Below are 21,240 nucleotides of genomic sequence, written 5' to 3'. Positions count from 1 at the left end.
TGTATACTGTCCTTGATCATATGCAACTTAGAATTGTTACAGGAAAACAATTACTTTTAAAAAATCAGTAAGTAGGGGAAGGTGTATAGTTCAAGTGGTAGAGAGCATGCTTTGTATACACAAAGTCCTGGGTTCAATTCCCAGTACCGCCTCCAAAATTAAATAAACCTAATCACCTCCCCTATCACCAAAATTTAAAAAAAAATCAATAATTAAAATTGTGCAAAATTTTGCAAAGGAGACATATTGATCCACTCCAGGCCCTGACAGGTCTGATTCCAGCCTCTTACCACTAGTTTGAAGAATGTGGGAATCCTAGTCAGGTCAGGATTTCTTAGGCCATGCTCTTTATTTTGGATTAAATGTTCCCTTGGACAAGTTTGCCAAGTCTTTACAAAGATTTAGCCATGGGTAAGTGGGAACTCTAATAGCTTTAAGGGAATTAACAAGCTAATACTCAATTTCCACATGTAGTTTTTCCTAAAATGGATCTGCCTGAAAACAAGAGCGGTCACGGTTGTTCTGTCTTCTCACCAACCTTTGCACAATGATTCTCTCTTCTTAAAAAAGGCAGGCCCACCTCTCACCCATTTTGGGTTTTAAAATTGTATAGTATTGCCCCTGGGTATAAAATCTTCCTGGAGGATTAGAAATAACTGGTATTAGTGTTGAGAACATAAATAACTATAATATCTGAGTCTAGAGTTATCAGATAAAATATAGGTCACCCAGTTAAATTTGAATTCCAGCTAACCAATGATTAATGTATTCAATGAATAATGTATTGCATGGAACACATTTATACTAAAAAAGTATTTGTTGTTTATGTCCAATTTAAATTTAACTAGGGGTCTTGTATTTTAATTGCTAACTCCGGCAACCCTATCTGGGCAAAAGTCCTGTGGTTTTCCAAGTCACTGATTTCTACAAAATTGAATTGTCTACTCATCACCAACTATATTTTAGGATTAAAGGATCACTAATTTGAGGGCTATAAAACAGTTGTGAAAAATTGATACAATAATATTTCTTCTGGGCCTGTCTACTTATTTATGTGGAAAAGATTTTTCAACACTTATAATCTTTAGAAATGAAAAAAAAAAGGGGGGAACAGAATCTATGCTGAACCTATAATATTCTAGAAATAGGTAATATTCATGAGCATACACTTGAACAAATTGTTCAAATATATACTGCAACCCCATAAAGATTGTATTTATAATAGAATTTTACTTGTTATCTTTACTAATTATCAACATTTGTATTGATATTGTTCTGACCAGTTGTGGAATAAGTACTGAAAGTAATAAATATAAATGAAAATGCAATCAAGGGAAACATTTTCTTTAACACAGCCTTATGATCACAGGAAAAAACCCTTAAATTTCAATGAAAAAAATATATTTCCAAGTACATCATTTTTCTTTTTCTTTTTTAATTTTGGGGGGGAGGTAATTAGGTTTTTATTTATTTTAATGGAGATACTAGGGATTGAACCCAGGACCTCGTGCCTGCTAAGCACATGCTCTACCACTGAGGTACATCTTCCCCGCTAAATTTCAATTTGTACACACATGTTTCAGGAAAATGTGCCAGAGCGATCATAAAGATGCCCATTATAAACATATATTAAAATTCCATGGGGGAAGTAGAATATTCGAGGACAAAAGGCAATGATACGGTATTTCCAGTTACTAAAGAAGAGCCGATGCATTCATGATGAAGGGTGTCAAATGGCTATGGTATTTGCAGTCCATCGAGTACGTTTAAAAGAATGCTGATCTATTTTATTCTATTACGTCGATGTGTACATTTTTTAGTTCCTTGGCAATGACAGTAACTTTTGCATTTTAATATTAAGTTAAAAATGTGTGGAGGAATATAGTGAGTATACGATCAAAAGTATCTAAGGACCACAAAATGTTTTTTATCATCCTTTGAATAAAAGCACTGCAAGCCATATCATTAAACAAAGAATGCTGTGTCCATCAAGTCATCAGCTGCTACCGCCAACTCAGGATGCAGACAAGCAGGCAGCCTAGCTTCCGCAGCCGCCCCCAACAGTGTCCTCCCCACCCCCACCCAGGGGACTCAGGATATGGAAAAACAGGACACTGGCCCTAGGTAGCTAAGTGCACATCAAAGGAAAGATTACAATAAGCCGAGACCTTTACGCCTTCCCATACATAGAAAAGCACTAAATTCCTTTGCTTGAGCTATCTGGTTTTCTTTAATTAACATCTTTTGATGTTCCGACTACCTGGTCTTTGTTGTAAAAACTCTATAAATCCTGGCTCCTCCCTTACCTCTTCTGAGCTGTCCCTTTGCATGATCTGAGAGGCTGTCATCCTGGACTAGAGGGGTTCAGGTCCTCAGAAATGTCCACTGACTAAAACATCTCTCTCAACTTTTAGGTTGTTCAAGTATTTCAGTTGACAGTCTCAAAGGTGAGTTGAAAATGGCTTATGAAGTTTTGAACTAAGCAGGCTCAAAGATGGATTGAAATCTCCACAAGATAGGTTAACTTAATCTTTTTTGACATCATTCTAACTGGAATTCTGATTGCTGTGGGCAGCCTGACCCGCCCCATCCAGCACATTGTGAATGCACTGCCTTCTTGTTCCACAGGGATGATGAAGTCCTGAGTAATACTATGGGTTCTGTCTTTGGTGCCCAGTATCCTGAACTACTGGAAGACAGGAAAATCAGATGAGCTCTCTCAATCCATCTGTCACCCTGTTACTGTCTTTAGATAAATGTGCTCAAATTTGCTGTTTAGACAGGGAATGTTGAGGAAAGTACGGCAGTGCAGTTGGACTCAGACTTCACGTTTCCATGACTGTCATCGTCACTTAGACATCTCTGTGAGACAGAAGGCTAAAAGGAGGAATTCGTTTTATAGCCAACTCCACCCTAGTTATAAGAACAACCAACCCAAAATTTTTTGCACTATAGGAAACTGATATGGTAACCTCAAACTCTTAAAACACTAAAAGTAACCTGAAAAGGAGAATCACGTGATTTTTTTACATACATGCTCTACCTTCTCAATTAGAACAAAATGTAGTAATTATCACAAAGATTTCACAAAGTTTTGGATTTTTTTTTTTGAAATACGTGGGAGATGGACCTTTTCCAGTCAGGCTAACCAAAGATCATCTTCCCCTCACGGATTATCAAGATTTCCTCTGACCCATAAACAATAAAGCAAAGGTCTTTCTGTAAATGCCACTCAGCTACGCCCCGGTGAAGAAACAGTCACGCTTGTAGGGTCATGGAAATCCCCGAGTGGGTTTGCCAGGCCACTGATTAAGGGGAAGTGTGTGTGGTTATTACCGCTGGAGTTCCCCTAACTCTTAAGAGGAAAGCACCAGCGCACATGCAAACCGCTGGCAGGAGTGCGGGCCTCGCCGGGTGGGGTGGGGTGGGGTGGGGTGGGGGTGGGGAGAGCGGGCGGGGCGAGGACATTAAAAGGCAGCGTGCGACTCCGGCCCGCACGGAACGGCGCGGGCGGCGGGTGCCCTCCGTGAAACCGGGGCCAGGACGCCGTCGCTGGCGCGCACCCGCCTCGGGCAGCGGTGAGTGAGCGCGCGCGCGCGCGCATGCGCGTGTGTCTGCGCGCGCGCCCTCCCGCCCCGTCCCGGCGCCCGGGCCTCCCACGCGGGAGGGAGCGACGTGTGCGGCTGGCTGAGCGGCTCGCGGGGCCGGGCGGCGGAGGCTGGGCGCGCGGGGCGGCGAGGGCTGCGGCGCGCGGGGTCGCGGTCACGAAGCCCGCTGCAGGGCCCCGCGGAGGGCCCAGGCCTCCAGCCGACCGGGGAGGGGAGGAGAGCGGGAGCGCGCGCGGCTCTTCCCGAGGGTCCCCGCCGCCGCGCAGACTTGCTCCCCCGCCCGCTGGGCCCCGCCGCCCTCGCAGACCCTCGCTTTCCGTCTGCCTGCCTGCCTGCCTGCCGGGGGGTGCGGTTCTGTTTCCCTTTCAGAGTGAGCCGGGGGAGGGGGCAGGCTTTGGCAGGTGCTTTAATTAGCTTGCCAGGAGGTGTCACCGGGCGGTGGAGGGTGCCAGGTATGCTTCCGGACGGGGCCGAAAGTGGAGCTTGGCCGTGAGAGGGACTCAGTGAAATCTTTATCTGATGGGCAGATGGGGGAGTGTTCCCAAGCGATGGCAGAAAGAGCAGATTTTTGGTGGTTTTACTGGTGATCCGATGGGAACCCTGCAGTGCTGTTAATCTAGTTAGTAAAGGGCTGGAGCTATTTACCTGGTGCTAATCTAACAGTAACAGTAACTTTGTTTGCTATTATTTATTGCTGACATTAGGTATCTCTAATACCTACTATATTTTTGGACCCCACCCCCACCCCCAGAAGACTGTGTGTGTTTTTCAGGTTTAATGCTCTCAGTCCCAAGAAGCAATTACCTAATTTATCTCTTTCGGCAATGAGGAAACTCAGGCTTAGAGAGATTTACTTGCCCAAGGTCACACCTCTGGTATGGGGACACTGAATGGTACTGGAAACCCAAGATATGTGACTCCACAGCCTGGTATTAAATCATCACTGAGCAGACTTTGAAGTCATTACATTTATGTCCTTAATACCATGCAAATGAGGGCGCTGTGGTCCTGGGGGGGCTCAGTCAAGTTTGCTAACATTCTCTTCTCAAGAAGGAGTCCTTAGTGTCTGCATCACATGCCACGCTGCATGGATGTTGCAGGGACAGGAGGGCTAGTACAGAGCAGAAATGTAGTTCTGCTGTGAAGGAGCTAACAGACTAGGGGGAGGCAGAAAGAAAAGGCACACTTAACGTCCAGTGTCAGAGGCATGGATGTGTTAAGTGCCCAGGAGGGCAGAGATACCCAACGTCCCTGGGAACAGGGAGGTTGCCCGCTAAAAATGATAGGGTAAGAAGAGACGAGGTTGGGGACTTGACCCCATTGGAGAAGGAACTACTAGAAAGGAAAGAGGAATTCCAGGAGAGTGGTATCAGAAGCCAAAGAACTAGAACATTTCTTAAGAGGAAGTGGGCCCCAGCGTCAGGTGCAAAAAATTCCACTGGTTTGGGGGAAGAAACCATTGGTGTTACTAATACTGAGAGTGGTTTTAAGTGTTGCTGGCTGAAGTCAGCGGTCGTGGGAGACTTCAACTATAGACACTTGTTCAATCCACTTGGCTGTGAAGCAAAGATGAGATAAGGATAGTTGCTAGAGTGGAAAGTGGGGTTGAAGGAGGAGTGGTTGGTTGGTTTTCATTTGAAAGCTGAGACAGACTTAAGCATGCTTGTTATATTGGAGGAAAAGAGGTAGTAGGGTTGGGGAAGGGATAGCTCAGGTGGTAGAGTGCAGTGTTTAACATGCATGAGGTCCTGGGTTCAATCCCTAGTACCTAACTCCAAAGACAAAATTTATCTCCCTTACCCTACAAAATAGATACATACAATATTAAAAGGCAAGTGAGAGAGTGAGAGTTGGAGAAATGAAGAGGGATGGGGTTAAGAGCAAGATTTCTGAAGCCAGTGGAAGAGGATGGGATTCCATGAAACTGCAGTCCCCCTTAACTGCGGCAGCAAGTGCATTGTGAGTGAACGAGGCATGAATTTAAGAATGTGAAGGGATTACTACTCAGGGATGTCTCTTTTCCTTTGAGGAATATAAGGCCAAACAGTCTACTGAAAGTGAGATGGGGAGTAGTGGAGGAGAAATTGAGGAAGGTGTTGAAGGTGTAGGACGGCTGCCGAGGGCAGTGGGCCAGCTAGGGTGAGGTGGAGTTGCTCAGGGATGGTGAAGGGCCAGCAGAGGTGGAGTCTGAAGTCATGCTGGCGCGGTCTGCAAGGATACAGATTTTCCCCAGCAACGTTTAGAAGTCTAGGTGTTGGAAATTGTTGGGACAGAGTTTGAATTGATCCAGGGTTGGCATCTTGGCATGTTTTTATATATTTATTGTACAACTGTTACCTACATTTCTACAAACATGCTTTGTTTCCACACCATAGCGTCTTTCGGGTGAGGTCTGTGGAAGGGATTTATAATAATCAAATGCATAGGAGCCAGGCAGGTGACATAAATGACCAAAGCTATGAGTGTCTCTTAAACAAAAGCATGCTCTGTGTACATTTAACATGTAGGAATAGCCTTCCTTTCCACAAGGAAATATGCTCTCATTTTTCTTAAAACACATGTGCCTCTGTCTACCTTTTATTTTTGTTACGTTTGATAGACACAGATATTAGAACAATTTCATTTTCTTTATAATTCTGTTATAAAAACAATAATGCCAGCTGAGTGACAAGTAGCGACTGATAGTCAGTCCCATATCAGAGTGCCAAACGGGGGCGCATGTGCCCTCTCTGAAGGGTACAGCCGGTGCTTGGCACTGGGGAATTGTTGCCATGTAGAAATATGGGCCCAGTATAGCCAACCTTCTGAGTTTTCAAGGGAAAGTTGGAATCTAGAATGTCATGGGAAATCTCTTACTTTTTAAAAATGTTGGTAATTAACTAAAACATTTGAAAATACTGCAGTCCAAGAAAAATCTTACTTGGAAAACTGGTGAAATTCAAATAAAGCATATAGATTAATAATCAGCCTTGTATCAATGTTACTTTCCTGTTTTCTATAATTGCACCCTGCTTATGTAAGATGTTAATTTGGGGAAAGTTGGATGCAGGGTACTTGGCAATTCTTATTTTTGTAAGTTTTCTCTAGGTATAAATTAATTTCAAAACAAAAAGTTTAAAAATTTAATGAAATGCTGGAGTCCCATACTGTGCAAGCCAAGCATAATTCCTCTGCTGGCCACCAGGGTGAGCCTTCTGGTTTTTATCTGGGATTTCTTGACTGCTCAGTGCCTCACACAGCACCTTGTACATGGTAGACATTCAGTGAATACTAGTGCTCTGCTTGGGGGAAAATGTTTAGAAAGGGATCATTGTGTCACATCTATGCATTATTTGACTTTTAAGACCGTCTTTTTTTTTTTTTTTTTTTTTTTAACAGGTTTTACAAAAGAGACGAAACTATTCTACTTCTTTTAGATTTTTTTCCAGTTTTTTCCTATAAGTCAAAACATCTCAAAATGGAGGCCTAAAACTCTTAAAAGGGACTTAGTCTAATCTCCGGGAGGTAGTTTTGTGCATGAATAAACAAAGTCGTTACCTGGAGTTTTTGGTGTCCAAAGAATCTTAACTGTATAAATAGTATAACTATAAAGTAATAATAAGTTTGATACTGAATTTGACTTGTGGATGTAAAGGAGTGACTGTAGCTGGGACATACTGTTGAAGTTGTCCAGGCAGCTCTCTCACTGGCAGCTGTGTAGAACAGAAAAAAAAAGAACCTGTGTTTGGTAAAGGTTTAAAAATGAGTGACAGTTTTCTGGAGCAAAGAGTCAGTGTTCAACCCTCTGCTAAATTAGAGAAACGTGCATATAGAACCTTTGACATGTTAAAGGATTCCTGCAAGGATAAAGAAATGCCAAGAAGAGAACTTTTTGACAGGTGCAACAAATCTAGAGAAAATAGGAAAAATAACTGTGATGATTGGTAAGGAAATTAACCATTTATAAGACTATTGATATTTTAAAAGCCAAAAATCTAGTTTGTTCAGATGGGCTATTATTACCTCTGAATGATTAGAATGAGAATGATGGCTGGATGGTTACATTTTGGTAAATGAGCAAACTTATTCAGAAAAAAAAAAATCACACAGCAACAGTAAAAAACAAACAAACAAACAAACAAAAAAACCACCAAGAAGGTGTTTATAACCATGCGTAAAATTTTTGACTAAGGAAAAGAACTGAGGTTAGACACAATAACTCACCTTGGAGGGAAATAATCAGTGGTACTGAGATATGTTTCTCCTGCTATCTGGAAATAGGGCATTCAAGTCTGCAGCAGGAAGCCCCAGCATTTGTGGGACCCAGGAATCATGCTTGCAAATCACTTCTAGAAAAACCATGACCTGTTTATTGGACACTGTTGATTTTGGTGCATATCCTACTTACTAAGAGCTAGTTATAATTGAGAAATTCTGAATTTTGAGGTTTCTGCTATTCAAAAGAAGTGGATTGTGACAAAGTAAATTTATTAGTTTTTGTCATGATAAATTCTGATTCAGGGTATGCTGTGAAATAATTGGACCAAAGCCAATTTTTTTGGTACTTTTTTTTTTTTTTTTTTTTGATTATCCATCTTCGCTTGCAGACTCAGCACTCTGACTTTTAACTGTTTTAAAAAATAAATCCACTAGCAGGAGATTTGATGTTGGCTCTCAACAGCTGATCCAAAAAGCCCAAGTGAGCAAGTACATTCATCTCTGATAATTTATTTGAAGTAGAATGTTTAATTTGTTAAGATCTAATGATACCGCTATGACTAAGCAAGCAGGTACCGGACCATCTACTGGGAAGTAATCATTATTTAATAAATCTTGAAACCAAGTCTTGAGATGTATCAGCCAATCTCTTACTATTTAAGCTCTTTATTTGGAAGAAAATTTTAGATTGTTTTGTTCTTATTAAAATGATTGTAGGAAGAAAAATTACCTAATTTGAGCAAGATTTAGCATATACCGTATTTCATTAACTAAGATGTCATTTGTAAAACACACCATTATTTTATCTACCTCTAAGAAATAAAAATGCTATTAAAATGATATACCGTTAATTGTAAGATTCCTCTCTGTAACAGAGATATTAAAACGTGCATCTTAGAATCAGTGAAACATGGTCTGAGGTGGATCTTATGCCTTTTTTTTTTTTTTTCTGGCTGCCAAATTTCACAGTTTAAAAAAAAAGCAAATAGGAATAATTTGAATATTTTGTGCGTCTAGAACACTTACACAGCATAGCTTTCTACTGTGTGAGGCATTTTTTCTTCAGGCTGGCCAAGTGTCACTGAAGCATGCTAGTGGAGAGGGTGACCCACCTGTGGAGATGCCTGACACTAAGTGGCATCTTAATGACCTAAAGCACTATTCATGTTTACATTGTATGTATAAAGAGTATACAAAGGTGCAGATTGTACATAATTGTCCCTTACAATGTAGTCAGTATAGAATTTACAATCTTGCTGTGATGAAATCCTAAATGCATAGAAGAAAAAGAATGACAGATTTCCTGTTCTAAGTGAAGATAATGAAATTAATAAAAAAAAAAAAAAAAAGCCATGCACAAAACTACCTCCCCAGAGAAAGGCTAGTCCCTTTTCCCCCATATCCGTTTTATTATGAACATAGTGGAAAACAGCATGTTTTTATCAAATTTGATGAAAAGTGCCAACACATTTGAATTGAAATACGACTTTTCATGTGAGCTGTACCGAATGTCTACGTATTCGGCTTTTCCTGCTGGTGTTCCTGTCTCAGAAAGGAGTCTTGCTCGTGCGGGTTTTTATTACACCGGTGTGAATGACAAGGTCAAATGCTTCTGTTGTGGCCTGATGCTGGATAACTGGAAACACGGAGACAATCCGATCGAGAAGCATAAAAAGTTGTATCCTAGCTGTAGCTTTGTCCAGAGTCTAAGTTCAGTTAACGTTTCGGGAGCCACTTCTCAGCCTCCTTTTCCTTCGTCAGTAACAAATTCCACACGTTCATTACTCCCAAGTTTGGAAAACAGTGGCTATTTCAGCGGCTCTTACACAAGCTTTCCATCGAATCTTGTAAACTCCGGACCAAATCAGGATTTCTCTGCCATGAGGATGAGTCCCTACCGTTGTGCAATGAATACTGAGAAAGCCAGATTGCTTACTTTCCAGATGTGGCCATTGAGCTTTCTGTCGCCAGCAGATCTGGCGAAAGCAGGCTTTTACTACGTAGGACCTGGAGACAGAGTGGCCTGTTTTGCCTGTGGTGGGAAATTGAGCAACTGGGAGCCGAAGGATGATGCCATGTCAGAACACCTGAGGCATTTCCCCAACTGCCCGTTTCTAGGAAATCAGCTTCAAGACACTTCAAGATACACTGTTTCTAATCTGAGCATGCAGACGTACGCAGCCCGCTTTAAAACCTTCTGTAGCTGGCCCTCTACTGTTCCGGTTCATCCTGAGCAGCTTGCAAGCGCAGGTTTTTATTATACGGGTAAGAAACTTAATCTGATAATGATAATAATAAAAAAAAAACAAGTATTCAACATGTTTTTTTAAAAACTTTTTGTTTTTGGCCGGAGGAGGGAGGTAATTAGGTTTATTTATTTACTACTTGGAGGAGGTACTGGAGATTGAACCCAAGACCTTGTGCATGCCAGGCATGCACACTACCACTTGAGCTATACCCTCCCCCTTAGTATTCAACATGTTTTTGGTCAAGTCCTATGTATTCATCAGTTTGGGTCCAAACTTAATTCTAGGTAACAGTGATGACGTGAAATGCTTTTGCTGTGATGGTGGGCTGAGGTATTGGGAATCTGGAGACGACCCGTGGGTGGAACATGCCAAGTGGTTTCCAAGGTAATTGTTCTGAAATTTTCTTTGCGTGTGTTTATTGTGAAATGAAGTATGTGTGTTTATCTTATAGTCAGCTGTTACTTTATTCTGTCTTGTTTCAAAAATACATTTCTAAATAACTTTAGGATGGATTACTAAGAAAAATAATTACTTTAAGTAAGAAATAGTTTGGGGTTTTTGTGTGTAATTTATATATATGTATATTTATATATCACATGCTCATTATAAAACCCAAGTCACACATTGTAGAAAAGTACAGAGACGAAAATTAAAGTCTCCAGAAATCTCACAGTTAAAATTTTAGTGAACACCCCTCCAGAGACATCTCTTCATGCATATGTGCATGTATAGATAAATGTATACAATTTTACATGAATTAGATATTGCATGACCTGTTTTGAAACTTTTTTCAGTCATTGTGTCTTGAACATATTTCCAGTTCATTTAACACTCAGTAATATTAATTGATTACCTATTACCACGCACTGTTGTAGGTACTTAAAATACCTAGGATGAACAAAACCAAGACTCCTGGTCTCACGTGCTAGACTTACAGCAGGAGATGATAGTTAATAAAAACTGAATAAATAATTTAATGTATCATGTTGGAAAATAATAGATGCCATGGATAAAAAGAAAAAAGAGAGTTGGGTAAGGGAGATCAGAAGCACCAGGCTGGTTGCAATGTTAAACAGGGTGATCAGGGTAAATAAAGACTCATCTCATCTTTTTTTTTTTTTTTTTTAATTGAAGTACAGTCAGTTTACAATATTGTGTCAATTTCTGGTGTACAGCACAATGTTTCAGTCTTACACATACATACATATATTCCTTTTTCATACTCTTTTTCATTATAGGTTACTAGATATTGAATATAGTCCCCCTGTACTATACAGTAGAAACTTGTTGTTTATCTATTTTATATATAGTAGTTAGTATCTGCAGATCTCACCTATTTTGTTCACTACATAGTATTTTATTGTCATGGCTTTTTTTTTTTATTGAGTTATAGTCAATTTACACTGTTGTGTCAATTATTGTCATGTCTTATACTTTTGATTATTCTATGCTTGTTTACAGTGTCCCTTTTTAATTGAAATTAGGGAGCCTATAATTATATTTTTCATGGTCAACACTTTTAGTATCTTTAATGTTAATGACAAAACTTCGTATCCTGACTTACTTGCGTAAATTTTTAATATAATACTATGGCTTCATTTATAGCAACATCGCACACCCCACATATTTCAGATTTTAAAAATTATTGACGACTATAAAGAACACCTTACATAGATGTTTTTAAAAAGATCTACTGGCTTTCCATTGTGGCAATTTTGTGACTATATAAAACAGAATTGTAAATTTGCTTTGGTAATGTCATGAATTCATTTTGTACTTAAATTTGTCAATGGATATATATTATCTAGGAGCTGCCAAAGTTGTGAATCTCTGATTTACGTGTTCAGCTTCCTCATTCTTTCTCTCGCTGTATATTTTTAGCTTTTGAACTTACAAAGCCTATGTGTGAACAGTATCATTTATTAGGGAACTTTCTACATGTGTCCTTGGCTTGTTCTTAATGTTCAGAGTGGTTTTAGGAATCTTAGAATAGTTGAGGAGAGCAGCTGGGAACTCTTGAGTGGAGACAGCCTTACTTGTCTACGGTGGACTGAGAGCCTCACGACTCTTGTCCACATCAGCCTTGTCAGGTTACCAATTACAGCCTCCTCTTCCTTACATCGTCTTGCCCTTGACTGCAGTCTCTCTTACCTCTTCCCATGTGCTAAATGAATAATCGAGTGCTTATAATTATGTGTACGTTATTTGAAATATCTAACAGTCTGCAAATGACCAGATTAAAATAACCCCCCAAACTTAATTTTGTTCACATTTTAGGTGTGAGTACTTGATACGGATTAAAGGACAAGAGTTTATCAGTAGAGTTCAAGCCAGTTACCCTCATCTACTTGAACAGGTAGGGACCATTTTTTTGTTGTTGTTGTTTTTTTAAATCATTGGTTACATTGATTTTCTGATAAATTGTTTTCTGATAATTACAGAGAGTAATATTTAGTGAAAAGAAAAGTGTTTCCTTAAAAATACGTTTTGTTTTTCAACACCTAACATGATCTTAGAGAGTGCTGTTCTTTGGAAAATAGCAGATCCAGAATTGGAAACCTCCTGAAAAATAATACTTAAGTTATGTTTCTAAGCATTTCTCCAATAAAGTTGCATTAAATTAAATTATTTAAGGGAAAAAAATTGACTGGATAGTAGCATGTAATAGTTTTACTACATACATTTTTCTTAAAATTACTTGAGAATAATTGTATTGCTCTTTCTAATCTTCCCAGAGAAGCAAATAAGAACTTACAGAATAGTTTGAGGGTCAAATGCCATCCTTAGCCATAGTCAGTGGAACTCATATAGGGTCTAGCTTATCCCGAAGGATCACCCAGAAGACAGAAGATCTTTGGGATGATAGATAATGACTGTCTCATAGATCACTGAAAAGGTGTAGCCCTTTTCCAGCCTTAATGAAAATGGATTTTATTTGTTAATACACACACACACACAAAGAAAATCTATGAATTTGTGGCTTACAGAATTGTTAAATGTAAATGAAATTCTGCTTTTGACGTAAAAAATTATGTTGCCAGTAAGCCAGTCAGTTTGAAATGTATTGAATGAATTTGGTCTCTTGGTTTTCATTGCAGTTGCACAGGGCAAGATTTAAATTTTAATGTATATACTTCTATTTTTCTGTAGCTGTTATCTACTTCTGACAATCCAGAAGATGAAAATGCAGAGTCACCAAGTAGGTATAATGATAAATGACCACATTTAAATATTAGAACCATTTGATATTGCTAAGGTTGAAAGTTGATGATGGTAATAATGTACATTTGTATTAGGATTTATAACTCATGATGCATTTTCAAATACATTGTTGGTATTTTTCAAACTTTAGTTCATATCCTAATTGCCTGAGGAACTCTAAAAAATACTACAGATTTCTAGTGTCCACTTTAACCCTACTGAATTGAATCGTAGTATCTAAGGGTGGGGCTTGAGTATCTTTAGTTTTACCAAACTACATAGATCCAGCCTAACCCTTGTTCTCGGACCAGTGTGGGAAACAGGTACACTATGACGTGAGATTGCTCATACTTTCTTTCTGCGAAGTGGAGAGGGTAGAAAAATAGCATTCTTGTTCTTTAAGGCTCAGAGAGGTCAAGCGACTTGTCCATCACCTTAAACCTGAAGGGTGAAAAAGCCAGTATGTGAACAAGCTCTTCTCCATTACCTAGTGTTCAGTTCAAATCAGTAAATATTTATTGTGCTTCGCTATTCGGAGGAAAGGCTGGAGAACAGGATAAACATAACGCCTACTCTCCTGAGCCAGTGGTCTCAGGGACACAGGCAGATACACAGATTAGAGAACAGCATGGAACGTGAAGTGTGCTCTGAGCGAGCGTGAGGGACAGTTAGCCGAGACTCGGACGATCAGAAAAGGCTTTCCAGGGGAACTATTTGTCTTAGCCCAGAATCAAAGGGGAGAATAGGAGTTAACCAAATAACAAAGGGAGGAAAAGAATATTCTAGGCAGAGAGAGCAGCTCCTCGAAGACCTAAGTGACAGAAGAGAACAGGCACGTTTGAAGAACTGAACAAAATTCTGTATGGCTGGAAGTGGGAGCTGCAAACATAAATGAATGAAGCAGGCTAGCTGTAGGAGTGGCCAGCACGGCAGGCAGAATTTGACTCAAGAGCCATTCCCTTGTGATTTCTGGGCTAGAATATAGAAAGCAAATGAGTAAGTGGCAAGAGATGAGGCTGAAGGGGTAACCAGGGTCCAGGCAGGGTAAGATCTTGTAAGCCACAATTGAATGTTACCCTAAAAGCAGAGGAATTGTTGATGGGATTTAAGAAGGAGTCTGACATATTCCAAATTTGTGTTCTTAAAAAGTTGTTCTGGTTACAATGTTGAGAATGAATTAGACAGGAACAATATTGTAGGAAGCCACTGCAGTAATAGAGGTGAGTAATGACAACTGGCCTTTCCAAAATTATGTGAAACATACTTGATCTAGAAAGCTCATTTGTTCATTCATTATGGGGAAAAAGGAATCTCAGTGCTGGTGAGGATGATCCCCAACATTCTGTTTCTTTCTCCCACTCATAATGATGCCAGATAATGCGTATGTTGTGTCTGAGTGCCATATTCCATGTTCTTATTTTAATGACTGAGCATGTATATTATTTTAAATTTCAGGAAGTTAATACAAAATAGTGCTTACATATTTTCTGGGTCTTATGTTTTTGATATTGTAATAACCTGCAATCTAGAAAATATACAGACCATCCCAATGTGTGTTACATTCTATTCCGCATAGTTATTCATTTTGGACCTGGAGAAAACCATTCAGAAGATGCAGTCATGATGAATACACCTGTGGTTAAAGCTGCTTTGGAAATGGGCTTCAGTAGAAGGCTGGTAAAGCAGACAGTTCAGAGCAAAATCCTAACAACTGGGGAGAACTACAGAACCGTTAGTGATCTTGTGTTGGATTTACTTAATGCAGAAGATGAAATAAGGGAAGAGGAGAAAGAAAGAGCAACCGAGGAAAAAGAATCAGGTACACATATTTCTTAATACAGTCCCGTTTCCATAAGGATTCGATGTCACTGTACATAAGTTATTGAATAGATGCTCACAGTTAATACAATCAGGTTTTAGATTCAGTATTCTGCAGTTGAATTCTAAAAAATTTCTTCACATTAAAATATTTTTGAATTGCTTATTAGTAAACTGAAAATGTATATATTGAGGAAAAGCATTTTTTTCCTGCTTTTTAAAAATTTCTGTTTTTACTCTAGATAGTTGACCATGTATGTAATTATTCATGGCACATTTTTGATCCCAGACTAGTTGCTCACTCCTCTTTGCTGTAAATTGGGGTGGGATCAGGGATAATTATTAATTTTAATATTAGTGTAACAGTATGTCTCAGCCTGTGACTGTAAATTAATGTAAAAACTGTAGCTAAGTTTCCTGTTTGCCCACGCAGAAACGGAGTTCCCCTTCCAGGCATCCCTCTGTTGTTGAGGGGAGCGCGAGGATACTGTTTCACATACTCTCAAGACAAGTTATGCATGTCCTTCCCTGCCAGCCTTGTCTGCTACCTGCTGCCTCTAGTCTGTGCCCTTCCCAGAAACCTCTCCTCTGGCACATCCATTCTTACCCAGTTGTTCTGGCTGCCATCATCCCTCAGGCCTAGACAAAGAGAAGTGTCCATCCCTCCTTTGCCACTCTTTCCCAAGCATGGACCAGATCCAAGAGTCCTTTCAACACAGCGGAAAACAGGCAACAACTGTAACGAGCTCTTATGGAGATTTAGGGATAACAGAAGGGCATCAGACCACAGATGGCGACTGACAACCAGAGCCATGTGTGGTCTCTCTGGGTGCCCCTAAGCCCATCCTCATGAACCTCTCTGCCTAGCTCCCAGTTCATCTCTCTGTGGCTCTGGCCAGTTTCCACAAATGACTAGGGAAGCTGGCAAAGCTCAGACCTCCATGTATCCACAAAGCCCACAAAGAGAAAGATCTGCCCCATATCCTTGTCCAAGGCCACCTGGGACCTCTTTCTTCCCAGGATGGTTGGTGGTGAGATTATTCACTCCATTCCTGGATTAACCTAACCCTGACCAACCAGACAAACACATCAGACTGTGGTAACACGGCCTCCTCTATTTACCAAGGTGTGAATTATTCAGTTCTACACAATCTCAGGACAGCAGCAGTGTTCATCTCTGCCCGGCCTAGTCAAGTTCTCTTTGTCATTGGGAAGTGAAGATGAGGCCGCGTGTCCTTCCTGTAGTCCTCTCAGTCTTAACCACCCGTCATTGAAGAAGAGCACTCCATCCCCACAATTGTTTGTAGACTCTATGAAATCTAAAGCCATCTAGCTATAAAATATTTATTTTTCTTCCAAAAAATTTAACAAAGTTTCCAGAGATGACTCCAAGTCAACAATATACAGTAGCTTACATTGTCCAGAAGATCTGTTCACTTCTCGGCTCACTGTTACGTCCGTTGCCTAGCACAGCGTACAGTCTTTGTTCAAGAAATATTTTTTGAATGACTGAGTTGAAATACTTATGTTTACATTGCTGATTACTTTATAGTCTCCCAGAACAGTAGGTGAGGAATTTCTTGATAGGTGTATAAATAAAGAGGCAACTTAGGGTATTTTTTCCAGAATAAAAGAATAATATACTTCAAAGGTATATTCAAGTCTTCACCTCTTCGAAGCTAGAATACAGTCTATGACTTTGAAATGAGACTGTTTTCCTCAGCTACTGGCAACCCCATTTTAGAAATCTTAAGAATTGCAAAGAACTTATTGCACTGGGTTAAGTAAAATATAATTAGAAAAATAAAAAATTGAAAATTAATATGCTTCAAGTGTAAATTATATTTCAACTTTCTGATACACCACTACTTCTTTAGCACAGACTATTTAGCAGCATGTTAAGTTCTGATTCTCCTGTCCCTCTGGCTGTTAACTTCTTTGTTTCTGCTGCTCTTTAAATGGCTGAGGCTTGGTGGTTCATTTGTTTAGCAGGTGTCCGTGAAGCATTGACTTTGTGCCCGACACTGTTCCAGGTCCTGGTCCATCTCTCAGAGCTTCAGTTCTCTTCAAAATGTGCACCTCAAGCCCTTTCTGACTAAGCACTAATTTTTTATTCCTTATTAAAGGGTTCTATTCATGTGCCCTATTATTAGACAAAGTCAGTTTCTGAAATCTGACAATCATCTCCCTCCAAATAATTCTTTTTTGGACAGTCCAACTTCTCATTATTTCATAGAAAAGCTTTATGGGTCATGGCAACATTATGTGATAAATTTTTATGTGGGGGAGGTCATCAGGTTTCTTCACTGATTTCCACATTGGGGAGGTACTGGGGATTGAACCCTTGACCTCTTGGGTGTTGAGCATGAGCTCTACTGCTTGAGCTATATACCCTTCCCCCAACACTATATGGTAATTAATTAATAAACTTAGATGCATAAATCATATTCTAAAGAGATAATAAAATTACAGATGTAAAATATTTTTACTAATAGATACAAAACTTAGATCTCAAAAGAGAATACAGTGACCCCATAGGACAGGAAGGTGTCATTGACAAGTAGGATTTCTTTTTCAACGTGCTGTGAGTGCCTTTCTCCCCTTACTATAAAATGTTTAGGTAATGGCAACATCGTGTCTAATTTGGGGAAGTGATAATTCATAATTTCATCTTAAAATGGAATTTTAAAGAAATTTTATGAGTGAATGATAATTGAAGAAAAAATATTCTATCATTTTAATTCTCTTGCTTTTGCCTTCCCCCCATTTGACTAGACTGGATTGAAATTTCAGTTTTATTAGGTTCTAAGTTTTATTTGCTTAAGGGCTTAGCAATGTTGCAGAATGGTTGAGAGCACAGATTATGACAGCAAATTGCTTCGGTTTGACTTTTGCTTGGTTGTGTAGCAATTTACTTGCCTCTCTATGCCTCTATTTTCTCATCTGCTAGTTCAGGGTACTGGTACCTACCTCAGAGGGCTGTGTGAAAAGATGAAATGAGTTAATACATGGAAAGTATCCATCAAAGTACTCCGTGTTAGTTCTTATCATAAGTGGTGTTATTATCAAGCACAAGGGATCAGGTCCCCCCGAACCTAGCCATCAGCGTCAGTGCCTAACTGATTATGAATTATGGCTGGTTTTAATTCAGTTATACGTGTAGGAAGTTTGTGGGTGGAGCCTGAACGTGATTGTGTTTGTTTTCTTTGCTGTAAAGGTGACCTGTCATTAATCCGGAAGAACAGAATGGCACTTTTTCAGAATTTGACTTGTGTGCTTCCAATCCTGGACAGTCTGCTAACTGCCAGAGTGATTAATGAACAAGAACATGACGTCATTAAGCAGAAAACACAGACATCTTTACAAGCAAGAGAACTGATTGATACTATTTTGGTAAAAGGAAATTTTGCAGCCACCATATTCAAAAACTCTCTACAAGAAATTGACCCCATGTTATACAAGCATTTATTTGGTGAGTGCTGAAAAACACTTTTGAAACTTTCTAAGTCAGCTGAAAATATGCTCTTATCAATAATTTATGATTATTGCAGATAATTCAACCTAATGTATAAAATGTAATTGTACAAAAAGATTAAAGACTTTCATTGCCTTGACATTCTGCAAATCATTTATAGTATTTGGCCAGAGTCGAAACTGTTAGTTCAACTGTATAAATTCTGTGATTAAATATTAACCTTATTTGCCATGGTAATGTTCTTTCTTTTCTCCCGCAGTGCAACAGGACATAAAGTATATTCCTACAGAAAATGTTTCAGGTAAAATAGTACTGATAATTTTTCTTTCTTTTTTTTTCTTTTGTGGGGGAGGTGACTAGGTTTACGTATTTATTTTTTTAGGGGAGGTACTGGGGATTGAACCCAGGACCTCCTGCATGCTAAGCATGCACTCTGCCACTTGAGCTGTACCCTCCCCCCAAAGTAGTACTGATAATTTAAACCAGTAGAAAACATTATACTTTCTTTTCCTAGCTTTTCCCTGGAGGAGAAGCAGCAAATTGCCTTTTATTAAAATATTTTTTCTTCTTAGATTTACCAATGGAGGAGCAATTGAGGAGACTACAAGAAGAAAGAACGTGTAAAGTGTGTATGGACAGAGAGGTGTCCATAGTGTTCATTCCTTGTGGGCACCTGGTAGTGTGCAAAGACTGTGCCCCTTCTCTAAGGAAATGTCCTATTTGTAGAGGTACCATCAAGGGCACGGTCCGTACATTTCTCTCATGAAGATCTAAGATTTTGTCTGAACTTTAAAATTAATGGATTAAATGTATTTAATTTTAAGTTTTATACTTATTTGGCTTCGTCAAGATTTTTTATTTATTTACAATTCAGAAAATTGTGTTTCCACAAAATATATATAAATATTTTTATATAAATCTAAAGCATGAACATGTGTATTTTAGATAACAAGGGAATGACAGACTTTTGTTCTTGTGAACAAAAAATAGCAATAGCACTACAAGCACAATACTAAATAGAAATTGCAGCACTTTTGAAATTGGAAGTACGGTAAAATTGCAGATTTTTGGACTATTTTAGAATTTTAAATATTTTGGAGTTGTATTAAGGGTCAAGAACATGAATTCTCTTTTTGGATCAATGTCATATACATAGACATAGAAGGTCTTGATATTTGTTGAATGACATTTTGGGGACATGCTATTTTTGTAAAGAATTCTGCGAGGAATATTTTAATAAAGCAATCAAAATCACTCTTGTTCTTAACACCTTTATTCTGTGATATTGGATAGTTTACTGACCCCCAGGCTCCTTCCATACCTCCTCAAGACTGGAATATTGAACGACAGTTCAGGTCCCTTTATGTAAGGTGCTTCTTCATTTATACGTGTAGAGCACAGGGGTCAACCACACCTGGCTTTAATGTGTAGGTTTTTATGGGATGTCTAAGTCAAAATCAGATAATCCTCCCAGTAAATTTCCTGGTTCGCTTTTCTGTTGCTTCATTCAGGAAGTCTCATGCCTGCCCTGTTCACTGGGAAGAGCCCCTGGTTTTATCCTCACCACTTTGGTATTAATTCTGGGACTTAGAAGGCACACTGGTTAGCAGCCTTTGGAGCAAACAGCTTGTTCTGGTAAATCAGTTTGTTCTATGCTGCCACTGCAGCGAGATTTCCTCCTTTGCATTACTGTTTGGCACGCAACACGTTCAATTCAGAATTCTCTACCCTTTGTTTCCGGTAGAGTTTTTTGGGCTTTAAAACCAGAAGTAACACTATAATTGGGAATAACGTGGAGAGATAAGGAAAGACCAGTCGTCTAAACCAGTTCGAGATGTCTGCTAGAGTTCTCCAGAGAGAAAGGTTAGGAACCAGGCAAGGGGGGAGTGATTCCATCTCTTCATTCTGAGGCTGGGAGACCCTTGAGATGCAACTGATTTTACCTCTTTGTTAAAAGGTTCAGTCGGCTAGCCTCATGCTAACCACGGCGTTCTGCTGGCGTTTGAGGCTAAATTAATTGTGATGTTGCTTAGATGATTTGTAACTCAGCTATAAGATGAATATTTAGCTAGTATATACCCTTTTCACAGCATCTATTTTTTATCTGGTTCTTCCTGCATACTACACGTGGTATTTGAACTTGGCCATGTCCACCATGAAACTCTTGTTCATTTCTCATTTTGATTATATGTGCACAGATAACATAGCCATCTTATTTATTCTAATATTTTGCTATTTCCCTAAGTGTTAGTTAAGTTGAAATTTTGTTTTGGAAAAACTATAATCACTGTAGATAGTAATGGTAGCTCCATCTGCTGAAGGTTTGCCAGGCACTGTTTCCAGGTCCTTGACGTGCATTAATTCATTGGATTGTCTCCAACTTCACCCCCCATCCAACCTGGCCTTCAGTTCCCCAATAAGTGTTATAATTCAGAACTTTTATAATAAGTGTTATAATTCTGAACTTTTCAGTGGGCTTAGCTTCGTACTTGGGTTATGCTCATTATAACGTCCATCCACTCTTTTTATTCATTTCCCTCTGTTACTTGATACGTTTAGCCATTAGATTCCTTTGTGGAAACAGGCAATGTCATTCAACCATCTTTACTCCCTTGGACATCCTGCGCATGGTGGTAGCCAGGGTGGATGTTTGCCATGTAAATTCCAGGCAAAACTATCAGATGGGATGTTT

The 21,240-nt window shown here is 39.3% G+C and overlaps 1 protein-coding gene across 3 annotated transcripts; it reads left to right on the top strand.

Annotated features, from left to right (window-relative positions):
- Positions 1 to 3,426: 3,426 nt before the first annotated feature.
- Positions 3,427 to 19,802, top strand: LOC102513751 (baculoviral IAP repeat-containing protein 3). Of its 3 annotated transcripts, none has more exons than XM_032488264.1 (9): positions 3,427 to 3,578; positions 6,987 to 10,070; positions 10,339 to 10,438; positions 12,332 to 12,410; positions 13,205 to 13,253; positions 14,832 to 15,074; positions 18,291 to 18,545; positions 18,808 to 18,849; positions 19,121 to 19,802. In XM_032488264.1, the coding sequence occupies exons 2-9, from the start codon at positions 9,218 to 9,220 to the stop codon at positions 19,312 to 19,314; spliced, it is 1,815 nt and encodes a 604-aa protein (XP_032344155.1). In that variant the 5' UTR covers positions 3,427 to 3,578; positions 6,987 to 9,217; the 3' UTR covers positions 19,315 to 19,802. The 3 variants fall into 3 exon arrangements, with proteins under 3 accessions (XP_032344155.1, XP_032344156.1, XP_032344157.1); XM_032488265.1 differs by lacking the exon at positions 3,427 to 3,578 and adding an exon at positions 4,041 to 4,060; XM_032488266.1 differs by lacking the exon at positions 3,427 to 3,578 and adding an exon at positions 5,414 to 5,567.
- Positions 19,803 to 21,240: the final 1,438 nt, after the last annotated feature.

Source organism: Camelus ferus, chromosome 10 (assembly GCF_009834535.1).
Source record: "Camelus ferus isolate YT-003-E chromosome 10, BCGSAC_Cfer_1.0, whole genome shotgun sequence".
NCBI lineage: Eukaryota > Metazoa > Chordata > Mammalia > Artiodactyla > Camelidae > Camelus > Camelus ferus.
This window is presented reverse-complemented; position numbering and strand designations above follow the sequence as displayed.